The sequence below is a fragment of the Desmodus rotundus genome, chromosome 12 (assembly GCF_022682495.2).
Source record: "Desmodus rotundus isolate HL8 chromosome 12, HLdesRot8A.1, whole genome shotgun sequence".
Taxonomy (NCBI): domain Eukaryota; kingdom Metazoa; phylum Chordata; class Mammalia; order Chiroptera; family Phyllostomidae; genus Desmodus; species Desmodus rotundus.
In genome coordinates this window covers 45,584,606-45,607,978 of record NC_071398.1, presented here as the reverse complement: position 1 = coordinate 45,607,978, position 23,373 = coordinate 45,584,606, and the positions used below count along the sequence as shown (strand labels likewise).

At 52.4% G+C, this 23,373-nt stretch overlaps 1 protein-coding gene across 3 annotated transcripts; it reads left to right on the top strand.

Annotated features, from left to right (window-relative positions):
• The first annotated feature begins 1,138 nt into the window (after window positions 1-1,138).
• On the top strand, window positions 1,139-23,164 carry PLEKHA4 (pleckstrin homology domain containing A4). Of its 3 annotated transcripts, XM_045200421.3 has the most exons (21): window positions 1,139-1,697; window positions 2,126-2,215; window positions 3,573-3,680; window positions 4,722-4,794; window positions 4,888-4,988; window positions 5,147-5,256; window positions 5,827-6,042; window positions 6,338-6,620; window positions 7,251-7,325; window positions 8,832-8,879; window positions 9,012-9,092; window positions 9,256-9,405; window positions 10,088-10,186; window positions 12,527-12,667; window positions 14,107-14,206; window positions 14,279-14,355; window positions 17,518-17,668; window positions 20,488-20,649; window positions 21,643-21,701; window positions 22,329-22,441; window positions 22,744-22,879. In XM_045200421.3, the coding sequence occupies exons 2-20, from the start codon at window positions 2,132-2,134 to the stop codon at window positions 22,410-22,412; spliced, it is 2,202 nt and encodes a 733-aa protein (XP_045056356.2). In that variant the 5' UTR covers window positions 1,139-1,697; window positions 2,126-2,131; the 3' UTR covers window positions 22,413-22,441; window positions 22,744-22,879. The 3 variants fall into 3 exon arrangements, with proteins under 3 accessions (XP_045056356.2, XP_024422141.2, XP_045056357.2); XM_024566373.4 differs by lacking the exon at window positions 17,518-17,668 and having other exon boundaries at window positions 22,744-23,164; XM_045200422.3 differs by lacking the exons at window positions 17,518-17,668; window positions 20,488-20,649 and having other exon boundaries at window positions 22,744-23,164.
• Window positions 23,165-23,373: the final 209 nt, after the last annotated feature.

Sequence of the window (23,373 nt, the reverse complement as noted above, 5' to 3'; positions counted from 1 at the left end):
GTGAGCAAACGCTCTCAACACGTTTCCGGAAAATACCTTCCCACCCCAATTTAACCAGCAGGTGTCAGTCGAGAGTATCCCACCTTCAGATCCGGTGGGCTTCCTCCACAATGTGGGAGAATATTATTATTGTTTTTATTTCACAAACGAGAAAACTGAGGCTTGGGAATGAAATCACCTGCCCACGGTGGTCACAGCAGAGTGTAGATTCACTGCAAATGAAAACAAGAATGTAAGCACTCTGAATGCAGGCCCTTTGCTTTGCTCACTGCTTTCTCCTCAGCCCCTGGCACATAATAGGTACTTACCTAATATTTGCTGAGCAGATACGAAACCAAAAGCTGAGAGTCCTTGCTGTTTCATGCCCAGGGCTGTATGGCTGGATTTCACCCGCTTCAGAATCCCCCACGAGCACTGATTACACAAACTGAAATTCTGGTTGGGTGGAATCGACTGAACCTCATGGGACCTGGGGTCTTCTGCCAGAAGTTCCAGGCCCAGGGAGAGAGTCCCAATTCCCCAGCCCAGTCCCCCTACCTGGTCCATGACTTTGTTCCTCAGAATATGCCCAGGGACCATGTCGCCCTCCTGAGGGCTCGGCCTCAGTCTAGAGCAGAATTCTCACCTGGACCTGAGGTGGGAATCTGACTGTCTGCTTGTCCCCGCTCTAGTCACAATCCAGGAATCCAGGGCCACTCCCTCCTCCCCAGAGGTCTTAGACCTATCCATACGGAGAGTCACGCTTCCAGACCCCATTCCCGGCTCAGGAGTCCGGAGTTCTAGCTCGCCCCTTCCCAGATACGCAGGGGTCTGAAACTCCACGCCTTCCAAGATCCAAGCTGTCTCCATTCAGGGCGCCAAGGATTCCGGCTCCTGCCCCGACCATCCCGCGGGGACCTTGAGTCCAGCCCCAGCTCCTATTCTCCAAATATGTAGGACTGTCAGCTTCAGCCCTTATGTGACCCCGGTTCTCCAGGCCCTAGACCAGCAGGGACCCGGGAGTCAGGGGGGCCCCAGCCCCTCCCCTCAACTGTAGGGGCAACTGAGCCAGGGGTCAGTGTGGTGGGGAGGCCAAGAGGGGCGGGGCCAGCCAGGATTGGGAAGGGAGACAGCAGCGTGGGCGGCTGGCAGAGGGAGGGAAAGACCAGCGGAGAGAAAGAAACTGGGAGAGGGGAGAAGAGAAAGTGAGGAGAAGAATCAGGGAGAGGAGGACGCAGAAGTGGAGGGCCATTGAGAGAGAGAAAGAGGAAGAGATTGAGTGTGCGGGAGAGAGGGAGAGAATGAGGTAGAGACTTAAGGAAGACTGTGAGCCTGAGAGAAAAGGATTTGGAAAGAAACAAAGATTGGGAGAGAAAGTGATAGGGGTGTGTGTGTGTGTGTGTGTGTGTGTGAGAGAGAGAGAGAGAGAGAGAGAGAGAGAGAGAGGGAGGGAGAGAGGAAATGAGTGAGGGAGAGACTGGAAGAGACAGATTAGCAAGGGAAAGAGACAGAAGGTGAGACTGGAGTTAGAGACAGTCTGAAAGAAAGGGAGTGTGAGAGGGAGAGAGACCATCAGAAACAAACAGTGTGAGTGAGCAGCTAAGTGAGACTGCGGCCTATGAGAGGCAGCACCTGACAGACAGAGGAGGGAGGCTGTGGCTGGGTGCCCCAGCACCCATACCGCCCTCTGGCCCTCTGTCCTTGGGACCCCAGAGCCGGTAAGTTCCCTGGTGGGCTGGGAGGGACCGCCTGGGTGTGCATTCCCTGCGCCTCAGGGCTTGGCAGGCATGGTTTGGGGTGCATGTGGGAGGGCGGCCGGAAAGAGGCAAGGAATGGGGGGTCCCTAAGCACAGAGAGGGTCAAATTCCTGGCAAAGTGCAGGGGGAAAGAATAAAGGAGCCCCTATTCTCTGACTTGGGCCGCAGACAGCTGCCCCCTCCCCGCAGCTGCCAGTGACGCCCACCTCTCTTGGCATCGCTCTTGGTATGTGGTCCCCCGGCCAGAGCCCCCACCAGCCCCCCAGGCCCCAAACAACAGGCTCTTTCTCCTCAGCCTCCTCCGACCTGCGAGACCCTGACCTCGTCTGTGTCCCCAGCCGGATCAGCTACAGAGACACACACACAGTCCCTTTCTTTCTCTCCTGCAGCCCTTAATGGAGGAGGGCAGGCCTCGGAGCAGCCTCAGCCTGGCCAGCAGCGCCTCTACCATCTCCTCCCTCGGCAGCTTAAGCACGAAGGTTGGAGCCTCTTGCTGGGGCTGGGAAGGAGGGGAGGGCTCCGGGATGCCCCATCCTCCTGTCTCCTAGCCCTGGGCTAGGCACTACCCCAGGGATTCTGGTTGTGGCTCAGTGACTTGGGCGTTGTCCTGGGAATTGAACCAGCGACCTCTCGGAAGGTTGCTGCTTTGATTCCCAGTCAGGGCACACGCCTTGGTTGCAGGTTTGGTCCCCGGTTGGGGGCCTGTTCGAGAGGCAACGGATCGATGTTTCTCTCTCATACGGACATTTCTGTCCCCCTCTTTCTCCCTCCCTTCCCCTTGCCCTAAAAATAAATAAATTAAATCCCCCCCAAAATAAATGAAGAGCAAGGATCCTATTGGACGGTGTCGCCCAGACCTCGTTACATACTGAATTGCCCCCTAGCTGCAGCTAGGAATTCTGAGACACTTCAGCTTGGCTCCACCTCTTGTGTTTTCTGATTCAAAGCCAGAGTAACAGCCTGAAGACTCTGGTTGCTAAGATGAGGCCACTGCCCAGCCCAGAGCACTGCCCCACCCCCAGGAACTCAGAAGCAGAGGCTACTCTTGGTTAGGACTGAGCACTTCCTGTCCTATCTCTAGCCACCCCATCTCCCCAGTTCTGAAATTTGACACGGAAAGAACATTCTCTGACAATGAGGCCCCATGGGGCCCAAGGTACTTGCACCCCAAGGGGTCACCCCAGCCCAGAGTTCAGTGACACTTGTTTCTCCTCCTCCTGCCATTCCCTTACTCATTTCCAGTTTCCCAAGGTCAGATTCCAAAGATTCAAATGTGACCTTGGCCAGCACCCTCCCTAAGGGCATCCTGTGGGAATGTGGCTGTGGATGCCTGAAACGCGTGTGTGCCCAGGGGAGGGGGCTCTGTCTGTTGGGACAGAGAGATTCAGAGCCCTCTACCCGGGACATGGTTGCGAAGGGAAGTCAATCTCTCCCTGGCACCGAAGTGTCCTTTGATTCTGGCTGACCCGTCACCAGGCACTCAGCATGGAGGCCCCTCCTGATTATGGGGACCTCCTGGGCAGTACATCCAGTTCAGATAACAAAGGCTGCCCCACATCTGTGGCCAACGGCGCCCTCTCCTTGGCTGTGGACTCCTGATTCCCAAATTCCCCATCAAGCTGGTAGCCTCTTCCTTGCTTCCGAACCCCTCTCTCCACATGTGAAAAGTGTCTCTCAGCTCTGCACTGTGCACACCTCATTCTGATCTCAAAACTCAGTTCCCTCCTCCACCTGGTTTCTGTGGAAAGCCGAGCGAGGGGCGTCGCCTGCGTCCCACAGCACTGCCTCCCCAAGCCCAGCCGGAGGCCCTGCTCACTTCTGTCATTCTCTCCTCAGAAGTCCGCCCGGGCAGTAAGCAAGGTGCATGCCTTCGGGAAGAGAGGCAATGCGCTCAGACGGGATCCCAACCTCCCGGTGCACATCAGAGGCTGGCTGCATAAGCAGGTGGTGTGAGTGGGAGATGGGGAAGGACACTCTGGGTGATGCTGGAGGCTTTGGCCCTGGCTGTCTGCTGTTTCTCTCCTTCCAAGTCACCAAATTATCTTGTTGCAATCACTCCTTCTCCTCTTATTCTGTCCTTGTTTCATCCCTCCACTCATTCATTCAGTGACCACTTCTTGGACATTACAACGTGCCAAGCTCTGGGTCACATACCATGCAAATAGGACAAGTATCTATATAGTCCATTCAAAATGAAGGTGGAGCCCTGGCTGGTGTGGCTCAGTGGATTGAGCGCCGGCCTGCGAACCGAAGGGTCACTGGTTCGATTCCCAGTCAGGGCACATGCCTGGGGTGCGGGCCAGGTCCCCAGTAAGGGGGCACATGAGAAGCAACCACACATTGATGTTTCCCTCTCTTTCTCCTTCCCTTCCCATCTCTCTAAAAATAAATAAATAAAATCTTAAAAAATATGCAGGTCGAGCGGGAACAGATAACAAATTAATGTATAAATAAATGGAATAAATGAAATAATACATGTTGATATGTAAATGAAGCATTTGAAGTCAGTGGAGGGGCACAAGGCTGGCGATGGAGTGGTGCTGGCGGAGGGGGTGGGGACACGCAGGATGTGGGTTATGACTCAGTACCACCTTCCTGGCCTCTCTGTGTCTCAGGCTCCGGACTAATCAGATACTGACAGCCCTGCCCACAGGTGCTGGAACACGTATCTTGTTCCAACCTTCGTGTAACTTCTCAATCCCCAGTTGACAGATGGGAAAACCCACGGGTCCTAGCTGGGAAGTGACTTGTTTAAGGGCACAGTTTGAAGTGGCAGAGCTAGGAGTCAAACTCAGGTCCGACTGTGTCAGAATTGTATGTCTTCTCAACCACAAGACGCTGCCTTACAGTTTTCCATCTGCATCTGTTGTGTCAAACATGATTCTGTCCTCCCCTCGCTCTAGGCCTTTGTCCCCAAGTGTCACTGCCTCCATCTCCTTTTGTCCTGCTCCCCTGCTTATGCCTCTTGTCCCACTCTCTCCCCAGGACAGTTCCGGGCTCCGGCTCTGGAAACGCCGTTGGTTCGTCCTCTCTGGCCATTGCCTCTTCTATTACAAGGGTCAGTGGTCCAGCTGGCAGAGGGTAGGGGACGCCACTCCCACCCTCCCTTTCCTCTAGCCTCTTGGTCTGAGCCCCCGCCCCTCTTTTGCAGACAGCCGTGAGGAGAGTGTCCTGGGCAGCGTTCTGCTCCCCAGCTACAGTATCAGGCCAGATGGGCCAGGAGCCCCCCGAGGGCGGCGCTTCACCTTCACTGTGAGTGCCTCCCTCCCACCATGGGCACTAAGGTACTAGACGATGCGGGCAGGCGTTAGGGCATCCGTTACTGGAAATAAAAATCTTGGCTAGGATGGATGGCATCCCCCTTTTTGGAGGACCCGATCGTCCAGGTCCCCAGCTTTCTCTTCCCGCAGGCGGAGCACCCGGGCATGAGGACTTATGTCCTGGCTGCTGACACGCTGGAGGACCTGCGGGGCTGGCTTCGAGCCCTGGGCCGGGCCTCCCGAGCGGAGGGAGATGACTGGTGAGTGATAGGCCACGCCCCTGACCCTGTAGCTCTAATCATCCCCAACTCCTCCCCTTGAGGCCCTCGACACCCAATCACTAGTCTTTTAGCTAAGGAGACTCCGCCCCTCAGGCCCCACCAGTGGAAGAAATTCAGCTCTTCCAATCAGCAAATGACTTTCCTTCTAAGCTTCGTCCATCACTTTGTCCAGCCCCCCCTTATCAATATTCGACTTTCTCTGATTGGCTCCCTCAGAAGTCTACACCCTGAGGTGGCCCACTACACAATGTCAGATTTTTAAAAAAAGCCTTCAGACTGTCTCTGTCCCGGCCTGACCCAGTTTTCAGGTTGGAGACTCATAGTCTAGGGCATTGGGTTCAGTGACTTGAATGGACCTTGTAGCCCTGTACAAGCCACGGCCACACTCGGACCTTAGTTTTCCCGTCTGCAAAATGGGGACAATGACATGCAGTGCACCACCTCCCCTTTTTTTTCTGTGTAGGTCCCTGTGCCTTTATCTGTGAAATGAGAATAAGGGATGTTATGAGTTTCAAAGGAATGGTGTCTTTTTCTGTGCCCACTCTCTAGTGGGCGACCCAGGTCACCTGCACGTCCCCAGCCTGGGGAGGGCCCTGGCGGCCCCGGTGGTCCCCCGGAGATGAGAAAAGGGGAAGAGAGGCGCAGCTTAGAGTCACCGGAAGTCGCTCGGCTTTCCAGAGGTCGTGGCAGCCCCGGGCTGCTCACTCTCAGCCCCACGGCCGACCTCCAGTCTGGGCCAAGGATTCAGAGGACGAGGAGCCCGGAGTGAGTTGGCGTGGCCTAAGAGAAGGGCGGGGACTGGGACTGTTCGGGGGCGTGGCTTAGCGCTTCCTTTCCTGCGTTCCTGCGGGGGTCTTGCTGGGGTTCTTGTTGGGAATAGGCTTAAGTAGGAGATGCCACAAAGGGGGAAATTATTCAGGATCTGGCCAAGAGGAGGGTTCTGCTCTTAGAGGGGCAGTTGAGACACACTAAAGGGAGACATGTCCTTGAGGCGGTCGTGGTGAGTAGTGGAGTGAGGGGCTCTAGTTAACCCAGTTTCCCGATTCTCTCCTCCCCACAGCCTGTTCACACCCCTCTCTCGCCCTCCGTCCTCCCCGCTGAGCCTCCCCCGGCCCCGTTCTGCTCCTGCACGCAGACTCCCTCCCTCTTCAGGTGACACTGCACTCCCTGCCAGACCCCACACCCCACTGAATCGCATCGATGTGCGGCCTCCCCTGGATGGGGGCCCCCAGCGCCACGCCCTTTCCCGGCCCCCCACTCCTCGCCGAGGACCCTCCTCCGAGGCTGGGGGAGGAAGACCTCCCAGGAGTCCGCAGCACTGGAGTCAGGAGGCGAGAACGCAGGTGAGTAGAGAGGTGATGGGGCAGAGGACTACATCTCCATTACGGTCTTGAGGTTGTCCGTCCAGGCTGATCGATAGGCTATTGTTCCCTGAGCATCATGGGGATTGTAGTTCTGCATAATCACAGCTGTGTTCAGATACTGAGAGGGAAGAGTAGACTTTAATCTCCCATCAGTCGACAGAGCTGTCTTTTTAGGCTGGTCTTGGGCCATTATGGCGATCGTAGCCCAGAAAACTCTCCTCCAAGGCCATGCTGAGAGAAGTAACGTGGGTTGCAATTACCTTGCGCCTTCAGTTTATCTTTCCAAGTTGGTCCCCTGATATTTTCTCTGAGCATCATGGGATTGCAGCCCAGAATACCCACAGCTAACCGCAAGTGCGAGAGTGAGAATAGACTGCAACTTCCACCGGCCCCTGGGGCTGTTTGGCCGGGACTGCCTATTTATTATCATTCTCCGTTTCACCACAGTGGCGCACAGCTGGGGAGCAGGCAGTTGAGGGAGCTTTGGGGGGTCCAGTTTTGAGCCCCAAAGAGTCTCCTATGGCACCTCTGTGCTGGACACACCCATTTTAATATATATTGCTAAGACGTGCCGATTTCTAAACATCTCTTTTTCCATATTCTTCCCAGGCCCCCTCTGGCTCCTCCACGTATATCCAGCTCCCCCCAAGAACTCCTGGGACTCGGGCTTCCATGGTCTTATTGGTAAGTATCTTGGGGCACCTCGGATCTGCCCGAGCCCCCTCCCTGTTTTCTTTGCTCTGCCGAATGTCTTCTCCTGGACTAGTGTGCCTCGGCGAGACTGGACGTTTCAGTGTCCGTGGGTAGGTGCTTCTATTAGTTTCCTAGTGTTGCCGCTAACTTAGCATATATAGACTCTCTCTCCATTCACTAATACCATCTTCTAGATCTTTTATTGGAGTTTTAAAAGCGTTTCCATAGAAATCTTATGTGTTCTTAGTTAAGGTAACGCCTACATTCCTGATAGTTTTTACAGCTGCTCAAATGGCATCTTTTTGGAAAATTATGTTCACTAGTTATCGATGGTGTAGAGATACGCTGTTAATGTCTGTATCTTCATCTTGAACTCGGCGTGCTTGCTGAATTCTCGTATTTGTTCTAATCACTCCTTAATTCTGTTGGACTTTCTGGGCACAGGGGCACATCATCTGTAAATGATGGTTTTATTTCCCCCTTCCTATTCTTATACCTCTTTTTAGTCCCTTTTTCTTTTTTAAAATTTACTGATTTTAGAGAGAGGAAGGGAGTCAGAGAAAGAGAGAGAGACAAGCATCGATTTGGGTTTTTTTAAAACATTTAATTCATTTATTTTTAGAGAGAGGGGATGGGAGAGAGAAAGAGAGAGAAACATCAATGTGTGGTTGCTTCTTGCACGCCCCCTACTGGGGACCCGGCCAGCAACCCAGGCATGTACCCTGACTGGGACTGGGACTGGCACCGGCAACCCTTTGGTTTGCAGGACTGCACTCAGTCCACTGAGCCACACCAGCCAGGGCTTGATTTGTTGTTCCACTTATTTATGCATTCATTTGTTGATTCTTTTTTAAAAGATTTTATTTATTTATTTTTTTAGAGAGAGGGGAAGGGAGGGACATAGAGATGGAAAGAAACATCGATGTGAGAGAGATATGTCGATCAGTTGTCTCTGACATACCCCCAGCAGGGGACCTCGCCTGCAACCCAGGCAGGTGCCCTGACTAGGAATCGAACTGATGACCTTTTGGTTTGTAAGCTGGCATGCAATCCACTGAGCCACACCAGCCAGGGCAGTTGATTCTTCTATGTGTCCTGACCAGGGATCAAACCTGCAACCTTGGTGTATCAGGACGATGCTCTAACCAACTGAGCTACCCGGCCAGGACTGTTTCCTTACAGCATTGGTCAGGGTCTCTAACACAGTGTTACACAGTGATGGCGGTGGTGGGCATCCTTGCTTTATTCTCAGTTGTAAAGGAAATGTCTAAATTTTTCCCGTTAATTATCATATTGGCTATAGCTATTTGTAACAGAGCCCATTGTACCTTCCTAAAGCCAAGAATTAGGCAATTGGTCTGTTGAGGCTTGCCAGAGCCTGGAAGGAAGCTAATAAGGAGAGGGGTGTCTGTCCAGACACACAGAGCTTGCTCAGGCCTGAGCTACAGGAAGGAACTGCCTGCCCATGTGACCCCCAGCTTTTCTCCTTGTTCTCAGCCCGGTCCTCCCCCAGACTCAACCTTCCACCAAAGCTTGGAGACAGATGTAAGTTCTCCCGGGTCCAACCCTTGCTGAGTTCCTGGAGTTGGGGAGAGAATACTGTAGGGGGTGGGGGAAAAGGCAGGGGGAGAAGAGCCAGATCTGGTCCATGAATAGCTCCCGTTCTCCTTTCCTCAGACTCTGTTGACCAAGCTGTGCGGGCAGGACCGGCTCCTGAAGCGGCTGCAAGAGGAGATAGACCAGAGACAGGAGGAGAAGGTATGGGCCTCTGGGACAGGAACAGATGCCTAGGCGCTCCACCTGCCCTTAGTCCTTCCCGCTCCTCAGCATGCTGGATGCCCAGGGTGGGGGAGGACCCCTTTCTCTCTCCCTGGGGATGGGTGTGGCTTCAGAAGACTCGCCTTTTCCCCTCTTGCTGCAGGAGCAGCTGGAAGCAGCCCTGGAGCTGACCAGGCAGCAGCTAGGCCAAGCACCCGGGGAGGCCCCTGCTCCCCGGAGGGCCTGGGGACGCCAGCGCCTCCTGCAGGACCGATTGGTCAGTGTGAGGGCCACTCTTTGTCACCTGAGTCAGGTGAGCATCTGGAAAGGGACTTGTCCTCTCAAGGGGACCCCAGGACTCTCTACGGGTTATTCCAGAAGGGGACCTGACCCCAAGAGCTCATGAGAAGGGAGTTCTTGATAACTGCCCCTCCTCCAATTTGTAAAAAGATTTTACTAATTTATTTTTAGAGAGAGGGGAAGGGAGGGAGAAAGAGAGGCAGAGAAACATGGATTGGTTGCCTCTTGCATACACCCAACTGGGGATCTGGCCTGCAGCCCAGGCATGTGCCCTAGACTGGGAATCGAACCTGTGACCCCCTGGTTTGCAGGCTGGCACTCAATCCACTGAGCCACACCAGCCAGGGCTAGCTGCTATCATTATTATTATTGGTATTGGCACAGAGGGGTTGTGGTCTTGACTATCCCAAGAATTCATTAGCTGAGCCCTAGGGCAGAGCAGCCTTATTCCAGAGGGTTCAGGGAAAGCTGTTACTTCTCTGCACCAGCAGCTTATTAGAACGGCAGGTTCCAGAGAGACTCTGGGGTTCCCAGTAGCTGGAGCAAAAGGCCTTTGGGAATCGTAGTTCACGTACCCCTCAGGGCACCAGGGACCAGGCCTCCCTGCCCCCTCCTCATCTGGGAGATGATGGAGTGGGGAAAGCTCTAGTGGGTGGGCATGCTAACCCTGTGTCTCCCCCTTTTTGGGACCTGAGGAGCGAGAGCGGGTTTGGGACGCATACAGCGACCTGGAGCGGGAGCTGGGCACCTTGAGAGAGACCCTTGAGTACCTGCTGCACCTTGGGTCCCCCCAGGTACATCCCTGTCCCAAGCCCCCGAGCCCCACTCTCCACTCCACTCCAAGTCCACCTGGAATCCTTTTGGGCATGTAAACCCCACCCACAGCATTGAAGTACTTCCCACTTTATCACAAGCTTCTCCCTTTCTGTTCTCTCCTTTTATTTTATTTTTTAAAAAGGTTTTATTTATTTTTAGAGAAAGGGGAAAGGAGGGAGGAAGAGAGGGAGAGAAACATCAATGTATGGTTGCCTCTCACACTCCCCCTATTGGGGACCTGGCCCGCAACCCAGGCATGTGCCCTAGATGGGGAATTGAACCGGTGACCTTTTGGTTTGTAGGGTGATGCCCAACCCCACTGAGCCACATCAGTCAGGGCCTTTCCTTTCATTTTAAACCCCTTATTATAGTTAACACCAAGCTCTTCAGTTTAAGACCCACCTTCTGATTCAGAACTACTCTCCCCTCTGGTTTTAAGTCTCTCCTTTTATTTTGAAGCCCTACCCTCTCTGTCAAAACTATGCTTGTCAGCCCTGTCCCCATCCTGCAAGTTCATTTTGACTTTTGCTGTTCAGTTTGTCCTCTGGAGTTTCCAGTTCTAGATCCAATCCCTTAGCTGAGGCCCCACTCATGAAGCATAAGCCCCGGGGCTTAGCCTCAGACCCACTTCTTCATTCTAAGCCTAGCAAATGAGTTTCAAAATCACTTATCTTTATTTAAAAACATTGACTTCTAATGTTAAATGTGTACTTGCAGATTTAAGCCCTGATTCCTTCATGCTAACCCCTCCCACTTCTTCCTAAAATCTACTCTCAACTCTCATCCCTCACCTACTGGTGTTAAATATCACTCACCACCAGCAACACATGAAGAGAAAAATATATCACGACCAAATCGGTTTGCTAGAAGAATGCAAGGTTAGTTTGACACCTGAAAACCAGTCCATGTTTATCGTGTATCAGTTAACAAGATAATGGAGAAAAACTACATGATTGTCTCAATAAATGCAGGGGGAAAAATGACAACATTCCCCACCCATTCATGAGCAAAGCTCTCAGCAAAGTAGGAATAGAAAGGAACTTCTGTAATCTGATAAAAGGCATCGATAACAAATTTAAAGCAACCTTTGTGACGGTGAGCGAAGTATTGCGAACGTTCTCCCTGAAATCTGCAATAAGACAAGGATGTCTGCTATTACCAGTTCTCGTCAGCATTGTACCGGGGGTCCTAGACAGTAAAGTCTGAGGAAGAAATAAAAAGTGTAAGGACCAAAAAGGAAGAAGCAAAGCTATTATTATTTACAGATGACATGGTTGTGTATATATGTAGAATATCCAAAATAATTTCCAGATACACTATTAGAATAGGCATATTCAACAGGGTCACTGAATGCAAGGTTAATATCAATTGTGTTTCTGTTTGCTAGTGCCAAACGATATAAATGAATATTTGGAAACAGTAGTGTTTGTAATGAACATAAGCAAATAAAGTATGTAGGAGGAAGTTACATGAAACATATACAAGGCACCTACTCTAAAAGCACTGAGCATCACTGAGAGACGGTGAAGACCTGCACAAATGGGGAGGCGCACCGTGCTCGTGGATGGGAAAGGTACCCTCATGCACAGACACAATCTCCCCAGTGAATGTCCCCAGTGCGGACCTGCAATCCCCATACAAGTCCCAACGGTTTTTGTGTGGAGATCGACGTGCTGACTCTGAGTTGTACTCGGAAGCCCAAGAGCAGCCTCGGCAACCTCCAAGAACAAAGCTGGAGGACTGACACAACTGGAAGTCAAGTATGGCTGTAAAGCTACAGTCAATGAGGCAGGGTGGCGTTGACACACAGTTGCTGGAAAGAAGTGGAAGAGGGTGTTCAGAAACAGACTCAGTAGATCTGTGTGGTCACCTGTGTGTGCAGAGGTGACGCTGCAGAGCAGCATAAAACAGACAGGGCTTGTCATGCACGGTGGTGGGTGGACGAAATAGCCACATGGAAATAGATATCCAAATTACAGCCTCCATGTGCACACATAGCCCATTGATTTTTTTTTTTTTATCTTCACTTGAGGACATGCTCACAGATTCTAGAGAGAGAGGGAGAGAAACATCGAGGCCAGAGAGAGACATCGATCAGCTAGTTGCCTCTCCTACGCGCCCCGACCAGGGATCAAACCCGTGACCCCTGCGTTCACCGGTTGTAACTCCAACCAGCTGAGCCACACAGGCCAGGGCCACCCAGTCCGTTTACGACCCCATAAATACAGCCTAGCTCATTTCAGACCCTGTCTGTGGCCTATCAACTTTAACTCCTCTTGCGTTTTCCTACCTTTAAGAAGCACATTCCTTTTCTCCAGGAGAGAACATCTGCTCAGCAGCAGCTGTGGATGATGGAAGACACGCTGGCAGGTCTGGGGGGTCCCCAGAAACCACCTCCTGACCCTGAGCCTGACTCCCCTTCCCCCGCACTCCAAGGCGAGGAGTCTTCAGAGAGGGAGGTGAGATTCACACACCTCTCTCCCTGCCCCCAGCTTCTTGTCCTATCTGCCCCTAGCTGAACTCATCACCCACTCGCCTCTTTTCCTCTCCCTGACCAGCTAGCCAACCTCAGACAAGTATCCTAAGCTCTGGAAGCCTTGGTTTCCTTAGCTGTTATATGTGCTCACAGGCCAGCAGTGTGTGGACCAGCTCCCACCACCCCCCAAGGGCCAACTGCCTGCATCTCTTCCCAACTCCGCATTCACTGATGTCCAGACCCTTGCTCGAAATTGACCATGGTGGGAGTATTTACACCACGGTAATTGGCAAACATCACAAACCAGGGCTCTTTTCTCCCAGAGGGGCATGGGTGAAACATTTACCAGATACTTCTGATCCGAATCTCCGTGTCGTAGGGCTCTGTACAAAGGAGAAAGGGTGACTAGGAAGGGCTTGACGCAGAGCTGGCACTCAGGAAGCAGGAGCTACTCTTGTCATACCTGGATCAGAGCCGCTGCCTGCCGTGACCTTCAGATCGTGTATCGAGGAGACCTAGGTTCAGATCCCAGCTCTGCTGCCTTTGCCACAGCAGTCATTGACCTCGTTCCCCGAGCTTGTTTCCCCATATGGAACATGAGAAAAATAATGGGTGTCTCATAGATTGATGGAGGGGATTTAATGAGATAACGCAGGAACAGTACTCAGCGCGGTGCCAGATGCACCATCGTTAGGAAACCTCCCAGTTACGATGCCCTGCCAACGTGTCAGGCCCTGTTCTAAGGGCCTTACGTGTGTGGATTCAATCCTCATGGCAGAAGTTGAAGTGTGGCCCAGAGAGGTGAAGTAACTTGCCCGAGATTGAAACTGGAAAAGCTGGTGTCCGTGCTGCCTGTCGCTACCAGAACCAATAAGTAGGGACCGATGGGATATTTATGGACGCTTTATTCAGTTGCTGGTGCTCTGAGCAGACGGTGGGTTAAGTACCCCCAAATCCATCTTAACACCTCATCTCAAGCCGACCTTTCTATAGGGATAAGAAGGGGTCGGTAAGGGGTTTGGGGAAAAAAGGTTAATCAGATAAGAGTTGCGGAGATTCTCTTGTTATTTCTTTATCTGCTGATCAACAATTCGGGATCTGAGTCACTGGATGTCCGTCCCTGGAAGACAGCGGCTCAGATTTCATCTCCGAGGTTGAATTGCATCCCAGTTCCTGGATTGACAGCTTTCCACCTGCATCAATCACTTGAGCCTCTCAGCTGTGACTGAAGCTAAGATCTTTAACTCTTGAGTTCCCCTATCAAAATCACACAGCTAATAAATGGCAGAGAGCTGGGATTTGAAACCAGGCCATCGGGTCTTCAATTTTAATCCTATGGTGCTGTGTCTCCATTGCCAATTACTTAACAAATGGTCGCTAGTAATGATAATGACCGTGATTCCTCTTCCCCAACCCTTCCAGAGCCTGCCTGAGTCCTTGGAACTGAGCTCACCCAGGTCCCCAGAGGCAGACTGGGGGCGGCCCCCAGGGGGCGACAGAGACCACGTCAGCGCTCGCTCAGGTGAGCGTCTTGGGCCCGGCGGGACTTGCGTAGCATGCCCTGTCCTCACCAAGCCCCCTTCTGCCCTTCCAGGTCTTGGATCTCCAAGGGTCTCCCAGGCTTCCAGCCCTGAGGGCCGCTGCCCTACTTCCCCACAGCCAGGAACCAAGGTAGGCGGTCTCTCTGGCCCCCACAGGTCCGTCTTGTAACCCTTTGGTCTGACCACCTCAGATCCCCTCCCTGTTCTTGGGGAAAAAGCTGGGAGAGGGGCACTCCAAGGCTTCATCCCAGACCAGAGAGAATGTGATTCGTTAAGAGCATTGGGATTAAATGTTGTCTCTGCCACTTCTAAACTGTGTGACTTTGGGTCGGTTACTAAACCTCTCTCTGCCTCCATTTCTCATCTGCAAAATGGAGCTAATAGCAGGGCCTACCCCCTACAGCTGATGTGAGGATTCAAACTAGATGAATGCCCAAGAAGGGTTGGAAATAGTGCCCAGATATATTAAGTACTCCATTCATTTATCAATTCATTCATTCAACAAATATTGATTAAATAGCCTCTTCACTGTCCAATAAGGTAGCCGGTAGCCACATGTGACTGTTTAAATCCCCCCCCAAAGTCTAGTTTCTTTCCGCCTCCATGTTTTGACCTCCTTTATCTTCTATTTCCTCTTCCCCACCCCCTTTCCCTCTGGTAATCACCATGCTGTTGTTTGCATCCATGAATTTGTCTTTTTTTAAAAGACTTTATTTACTTTTAGAGAGAGGGAAAGGGAGGGCAAGAGGGAAACATCAATGTGTGGTTGCCTCTTGAGCTCCCCCGACTGGGGACCTGGCCTGCAACTCAGACACGTGCCCTGACTGGGAACCCATGACCCTTTGGTCCACAGGCCGTTGCTCAGTCCGCTGAGCCACACCAGCCAGGGCCCTACGCTGTGTATTACATAAAAACCTCCAGCGGCGTCTGGCGCGGCACCCTGGATCAAACACATTAACATTTCTTGAATAAAATTATGAATATTCACATTAAATGGGATAAAAGCAATAAATAACATCTCGATTCAAATGTCAGGTGTTTAAAAATAGCACAACTCTACTAAATAAGCAAGTCAGAGTGGAATAAAAATAGACTCGATATACCAGGCACTTTCTGTTCCTAAGGAAATGGTTTGGTAAGACACCGAGTCACACGATCCAACCCGGGTACAGATGAAGCCGAGCACCTCAGCGTTCACCTGCTCTATAGTTCTCATGCCAGCGGTGACCCTTTGGTTCGCAGGCCTGCACTCAACCCACTGAGCCGCCCCAGCCAGGGTGTATTTATTTATTTTTAGAGAATGGGAGGGAGAAAGAGAGGGAGAGAAGTAGCAATGTGTGAGAGATATATCCATAGGTTGCCTTTTGCACATCCCCAGCTGAGGACATGGCCCGCAACCCAGGCGTGTGCCCTGACCGGGGAATTGAACCAGCGACCTTTTGGTGCTCAATCCACTGAGCCACACCTGCCAGGTGTTCATTGATTTTAGAGAGAGAGGACGGTAGAGAGAAAGAGAGGGAGAGAGAGAAACGTCCATCGGTTGCCTTCCCTATGTCCCCGTACACACCCCCACCGGGAATTGAACACGCAGCCTAGGTATGTGCCCTGACCAGGGATGGAATCCACGACCTTTTGGTGTTCAGGGACCATGCTCCAACCAATTGAGCCACCTGGCCAGGGCCAGATCCTCAAATACTTTACGTCACTTGCTGCTTCAGCTGTTGCCTGGCTGTGCGCACGGTCAGTGTTCACTGAGGTCTTGGTGGAATGCTGTAGCGTGTTCACGACCAAAAGCTGTTGGGCCCTCCAATTACGTCCTCGTCAACCCACGACCCAGGTCTTCGTGTTTTGCCTCATACAGAGTTCCTCTGCTTGTCATCAGTTCCTGGTCGTCCCTGTCTCTGTAAAACTTTCACAGTGTCTTTCTGTTTACATCACATCTCATACGGGGGAATCTCACAGGTCATTTTCATTGAGATCTCACAGCGGGTGTCCCCTGTCCTGTCCCTGAAGTGATTCTACTCTCTGAGCTCTAGGGAGTGACAAATGGTTATTACTTGTGTGGGCTGTCTTTGGGGCTCTCTTTGGCTCTCTTTGACATCTTCAATGAGCAATTAAATCAGAAGTCACAAATAACCAAAACGCAGGAAAATAGCAGTGGACGCTGCATCCCGGGGGACAGAGAGTGTGCTGAGACTCGGGTGATACCTGCGTCATGACCACCAGGTGGGCATTGGTGCCAATTTAAGAAAACAGCCCTGGCTGGTGTGGCTCAGTGGATTGAGTGCTGGATCAAATGTGAACCAAGGGGTTGCTTGTTCAATTCCCAGTCAGGGCACATGCCTGGATTGCATGCAGGCCAGGTCCCCAGTGGGGCGCTCAGGAGAGGCAACACACATTGATGCTTCTCTCCCTCTCTTTCTCTTTCCCTTCCCCTCTCTCTCAAAATAAATAAAATCTTTTAAAAAAGAAAAGAAAATCTCTGTTCAGATTTTTTTTTTTTTTGAATTGCAGTCAGGAGATATTTGGGAACCGATTTTGAAGGTGGAGCCCCCAAGTGTTCCTGGCAGATTAGAGGTGGGCTGTCAGGAGTCGAGAATGCCCATAAGGTTGTCAGCCTGGGCGTCCGGGAGAATGGAGTTACCAGGCAGAAGATGGGACGGAGTGGGGTGGAGGAAAGGCGAGGAGGTCAGGTGTGAATATGTTCATTAAGTCCTGAGCTTCACGTTTGCGGTTATTCCCACTGCTGCTGCGTGGTCCCTGGCCTCCTCTCTACAGCCTTCCGCCTGGGCACTGTGGTTCCTGAGCTGAGTTAGGCTGAGTCCCAGGCTTTGAGGCGCTTCAGGTGCAAACACTGTCAGCACAGAAGGAGGCGTGTGCCGTGAAGATGAAAGCAAAAGGCGTTGGGGGATTCCGGAGGATAGCTCCCAGACAGCCCGGTACTGTTGGCAATGGTTTCTTGGAGGCAGGGAGACCTGGAGGGATGAGTTATAATTTATCAAGCAGGGAAGCGGGGAGAGAGCTGGCGCCAATGTCCAGGCCGAGGTGGGGCTTCAGGAGGCGGAGGCCTCTGCTAGCCTAACCGGAAGCCTTTTTGTAAATTAGAGATGCACGCCCCATCTGTGTGGGCAGAACCCTGGTTGCTCAGTGGAGGGCTCAGCCCTTGCGCCGTGAGCAACCGTACGACTGTACTTGGTCTCTCGGGAGCACAGAGCTCTGGCTTCAAGTGCCCCGTCCGCCACCTGGAGGGTTGTTTAATTCAGGCCCCCTTCTCGTGTGCCCGGTCCCGCAGGGCTGCGCCCCCAGACAGGCCCTGCGTTCAAGGACTTACATTCGGGAGCTGAATTTGCTGTGGCCTCCCCCAGCCGGAAACTGGCAAAGCCGGAAAAGTGTGGCTTATGGACCTGGCGGGACAGTTCTGATGCCCAGTAAAACGTCAGCAGGTGACCAATCCAAGTAGGGTGTCATGAAGGCCAGGGAGTGGCCACCTGTCCTCTTCCCCCTAAGCTTTGAGGCGTGGCCACTGCAGGGAAAATCGCCCAGTTCCCCAACGTCTGTCTCCTGAGGCCTTTTAGAGATCCCGCCGGGTGGAAGGTGTTGGGGGCCCAGCCCAATTACACCTGATGCTCAAGTCTGATGGGAGAGAGAGGCATGAATAAAATCCTCATGCATTAGGAAGGAAGCCTTTTATTTTATTCTATAACCCTCAACCGAGAATGTTTACTGATTTTACAGAGAGACGAAGAGAGAGAGACAGACAGACATTGATGTAAAATAGGAACACCCATGGGTTGCCTCCAGTTGGCACCCTGACCGGGTACGGTACCTGTGGCCTAGGCATGTGCTGTGCCTGGGGATCAAACCCGCAATGTCTTGGTGTACTTAGCGATGGTCCAACCAACTGAGCCACTGCAGGGTGGTAGGAAGCCTTTTAAAGGATAGGTAAGTCAAGTCTGGGTGAATGAAAAAGGTTCGGTCACGCGGAAAAGAGTACGCCCAGCAGAGGGACCAGGCCATGTATGCAAAAACATGGAGGTGGTCGGCAAAGAGGCCGCTGCTGTGTATCAGAAACAAGGCTGGGTTTATTACTTGCTTAAGCAAGATAAACCTGTCCTTGCAAGATACAGTTGTTTTGAGCAAAGCACAGGGGTGGGCCTACAGCGTGGAGTTGCGCAAATGGTGGACTTTCCGCACCAGGAGTGTTTAAGGATTGGTCGCCCCTAAGCCGGGAAGCTTTGTTTGCTGCTGATTGGCTGATTTTCAGAAACTCGGAGCCATCACTAATTGGCTGGTTGGCTTTCAGCGAAGCGCCAATGGGTGCCGGAGGCGATGGCCTGATCAAACAGATTGAAGAGAATTTCTGGTGCTTACTTCTTATCATGGTTGCAAAAGAATCAATCAGCCGTTTCCTAGGAAGGGGGGAACTTCTGTATCCTCAGTGGTGTGTACACTGAGCATGGATTGTTGGGGCTGCCTCGGGAATTGCTTCTTCCTCACCCCAGCCACGCAGCTCCCGGCTGCCAAGGGGGGTGTAGGCATTTCAGAGCTGATCAAGGAAAAAAAAAGTATGACCGCCAGGTGGCAGTAGTACGCGGGCCTTGCTTTCCAGCCAGGGGGTGGGTAGGGAGACTGGAGAAATGGGCTTGTGGGGGTGTTAGGGAGTGGCACTCAGGACAGCTGGAGTCTCTGGGAGACTCCCAAGGACTGGACTGTAGCTGCTTGGGGTCTTTTAGCTACAGGTTCACGCTACCTATGGCTAGCAGATGCGGGGGCCAGCTTCTGGAGTATTCAGAGCGGGCGGGCTCCCAATGGCTAAAATTATCTGCCTATTTGGGCTTCTGTATTTGAAACAAACGAATGTGTGAAAGTGAATTTGGCCCTGGCAGGCTTTGGGGCCAATGACCTGACCCACTGTGAAGAAATAAACGACACGGGGCCAATATACAGGGGACTGTGTATAGCATTGTGCACACAAGAGGGGACCCCCAAAACCCCAGAATTCATTTATTGAAAAGTTGCGGATTTATTCTTACATGTGTAAACTTCAGTCACCTTCAAAGGACTCTTCATCTGATGCAATACACCTACCAGGACGTTTTTCCACTGCTCAGAACAGGTTTTGAACTCGTCAATTTGGATGCCTTTTAGTCCTTCTCCCGTTTTTTGTTTCTCCTCTTCCCCATCAGCAACACGTTTCCCTTTGAGGACTTTTTTCATCCGGGGAAACGAAAGGCATCGCTCGGGACAAGATTGGGTGAATAGGAAGAGGGGCACAGGGGTCATGCCAACACTCAGAGCCTTGTGTGTAGGTGAGCTTGTAGACCACCCGTCATGAAATGGGCAAACTCATCGCAAGACTCTCCCAACAACAACAACAACAAAAATCACTGAAGCCCCAGCCTCTCACAACAACGCCAGCTGGTACACTGCTACAGATGGGTTCCTACAACACTCACCTAGTGGGGGACACCTGTACTACAAGGGGCCTGCCCTCCAGAAGATAGTTCCCTTTTGGGGGGGATCCCCCCTTGTGTAACAGGTGGGTATGTGACTCAAGATTCGCCAAATTGCTGTAAAGCAGAATGCACAGCAGGGATTGAATCCGAGCTATTTCCGTAGAAGTTTCTAGTTAGAGGCTGCAGTGAGGAGTTCTCTACCCTCTGCTTTTTTTCTTTTTTTTTAAAGATTTTTATTAATTTACTTTTAGAGAGCAGGGAAGAGAGAAAGAAATGGAGAGAAATATTGATGTGTGGTTGCCTCTCACACACCCCACCTGGGGACCTGGCCTGCAACCCAGGCATGTGCCCTGACTGGGAATCGAACTGGCGACCCTTTGATTTGCAGGCCAGCACTCAACCACTGAGCCACAGCAGCCAGGGCTGTTTTTTGTTTTTGTTTTTATTTTCTTTTTTTTTTTTTATCACAAGCATCCCAGAGTCCTGTCTATAGTGTGAAGAAGCTTGATAGGTCCAGGAAAGTGTGGGGTTTTCACGTTCAAATAGGGCAGCTGATAGAGTTGAAGCCAGAGAGGTGGGTAGGGATCAGACCTCACAGACTCTCAAAGGCCTTGGGCCCGAGGATGCTTGGGGGCCCTGGGAGGGTTTGAGCAGTGGAGGGACAGCATCAGCTCCGGGTGTAGTAGGAGCCCTTTGAGATCTGGTGGTGGACTTACTGGAAAGGTAAGCCTGGAGGCTAGGAGGTCCAGGGAGGAGATAAAACAGAGGCCAAGGCTGGGGTCTTGAGCGGTTTCTCATCTCTCCAGGCCCCCCTTGCCCGGCCCCGGATGAGTGCTCAGGAGCAGCTGGACAGGATACGGAGAAACCAGGAGTGTGGACGGCCTCTCCCTCGTCCAGCTTCTCCCCGGCTGCTCACTCTGGGGAGGACACTGTCCCCAGCCAGACACCAGCCAGATGTGGAACAAAGGGTGAGGGGATCAGAGCGGAGGCAGTGGGGCGCTAGTGGGCCCTCTGCCCCTGGTTCGAGCGTCAGTTTCCCTCTCTGTGAAATGGGGATGTTCCCTGCCTTCTTACCCAGAACTGGGTTTCCAAATTCACCCTCACTTGCCCTTGTGCTGAAGTAGTCAGCATCCCAACCCCCATTTCAAAGGGGCCCTGGGGGAGGGGGCGGTCAGGTAAAACATCCTCACCTCACCAGGGGTCACGGGTCTGCATAGAAGCCCAATTGTTCTTTTCAGTTACTACGTGTTGTCCAAGGCTGGGGGTTGGGGGGAAGAAGAGCAAATCTGGAGATCAATTTTTTTTTCCTTGGTAAATATTTTATTTATTTATTTTTTAGGAAGAGAGGGAGAAAGAGGGAGGGAAACATCAATGTGTGGTTGGCTCGCATGTAGCCCCCAATGGGGACCTGGCCCGCAACCCGGGCATGTGCCCTGACTGGGAATCAAACAGGCAACCCTTTGGTTTGCAGGCGGGCACTCAATCCACTGAGCCACAGCAACCAGGGCCAGGAAATGCATTTTATTCATTGCAGTGAGGAGTTGCCCCAGATCCAAAGTGGTTACATCTTACTTTCCTAGGGAGGAATTAGACACGCCATAGGTGGGGTGGTTTTAGGGGTAGGATTGTTTCTGTAATCAGGGGGCGTCTCAGTCCACCGAACACCAAACGTTTATCTCTGTCCAGCTAGTAGTGGGGGGACAGACAGTTCAGCTAATTTTTTATGGGGTACAGAGTAGATTTGGAGTGTCTGTTTCTAGTTTTGTCATTGGAAACAAGGTGGGGGGGGTCCTCTGTGAGTCTGATCTAGTAAGTCCTGTGGAGGAGAAGGTTCTTTGCATGTTAAATATGGTCAGTGTCAGGGGAGGGGGCGGACTTCATCCCCTCTCTGAGCCTTCGCCCTCACAGTGAGAATCGGGGGCTTCCAGGCGAGGAATACTAATGTCCCGTTTCCTTTGCAGCCTGTCCTAGGACACTCAGGAACCCAGAAGTGGCTCAGAAGCTCCGGCTCCTGGAGCAGGTAAGGAACCTGCCTGCAAGGAGCAGGAATCAATTTTCCAAAGGGGAGGGGGCAGCCATGTTATCAATGTCTCCGGAGTACTGAAGTGCAGATTGCAGAAGCTCTTAGAGACCCTTGAGTTCTTGGGACATCAGAGAGCCCTACCTAGATCTTCGATCTTCCCTGGCTGGTGTGGTTCAGTGGATTGAGCACTGGCCTGTGAACCAAAGGGTCACTGGTTCGGTTCCCAGTCAGGGCACATGCCTGGGTTGCAGGCCAGGTCCCCAGTGGGGGACATATGAGAGGCAACCACATATTAATGTTTCTCTCCCTCTCTTTCTCCCTCCCTTACCCTCTGTCTAAAAATAAATAAAATCTCTCTCTCAAAAAAAAAAGAAAGCCCTAGATCCCCAGTGAGGACAGTAGTCCCCCAAACTGCAAACCTGGGTGGATATCAACTCCGCCCATCCATCAGGAAATGGGGTGAAAGTTACTGAAGACTGGACAACAAATCCCAGAGTGTATGTGGGCCTTGCCAGGTTTAAAGTCCCTTAGAGACATGTGCTAGGGCCTACAGCTTCCAGGACACGCAGAACACTGCAGTTATCACTGTACTAATTGTACCTCTCCCCCAAATCTTTGTTCTAGTCCGAGGAACAACGCCCCTTATTTACCAACATCGGAAGGTCATCGGGAGCGAGTCCTCAGCCTCTCTCAAGCTCTGGCCACTGAGGCGTCCCAGTGGCACAGGATAATGACAGGTGAGGAGGGCTGGGGACCTAGGGTGGGCCCCTAGATTTTCCAGAGGAGGAAGGCGGAGGCCTAGTTCCCGCTGGGGAGGGGTCTGAAGGCCCCTGGGAATCCTTGCGTTGATGAGGAAATAGCTAGGCAGGGTTTGAGAGTTCTAGATCCCAGGCAGGAGGGGGTCGGGGTCCCGGACTGGTGGGTCTCGGGGAGGATGTGCTGGGGACTGGAGTCCTGGGTCCGACAGAGGAAAGGCCTGGGGATCCGGAATCCCAGATCCCAAAGTTTGCCATTCGCCTTCCCCACTGGTCCTCTCCAGGTGGAAATTTGGACTCTGGAGGAGAACCTCTTCCCCCGGTACCGCCGCCTCCATCAAACGCCAAGCCCCAGATGACCTCGCCCCCGAGATCGCCTCCTGTGGCCAATTCCCGCTCTGCCGGGTCCTCCCGAGGAGGTAGTGGGCGCGGCACAGGCCCCGCCTCCTGGGAGCCCACGTGGGACTCCGGGAGCTTCCCTCTCGCGCAGACCCCAGGCGAGGGGGCTTGGCCTTTGCGAGTCACTCTGCTGCAGTCCAGCTTCTGACCCTCTCAAACGGGGCAGCCAAGTGGAACAGGAGGGCGTGGCCTGGAGGTCCCTCCCAGCGCACCTAAGAGCGTTATCCCGTCTTCTCCTTGGGCCTATATGGGGAGGGGTTTCTATGGCCAAAGATTGTTTTTTCCAGCACTTGTCCAAATTCGGATTAAAACTTTGAACTTTTAGTTAATAGCTTTCTCTGTCTGTTTGGGGTTGTGTCACGGGGAACTCTAAGGGGCAGAGCTGGGGTCTGGAATCCTGGGTCCCCTGGGAAGAAGGGGCAGGGAGCTTGTAGGTGTGAGCAAAGGGGTTGGGCAGGATTACTGGGTTTGGGGGAGGAGGAAACAGGGGCCCAACTTCCAGGTGTCTGGACTTG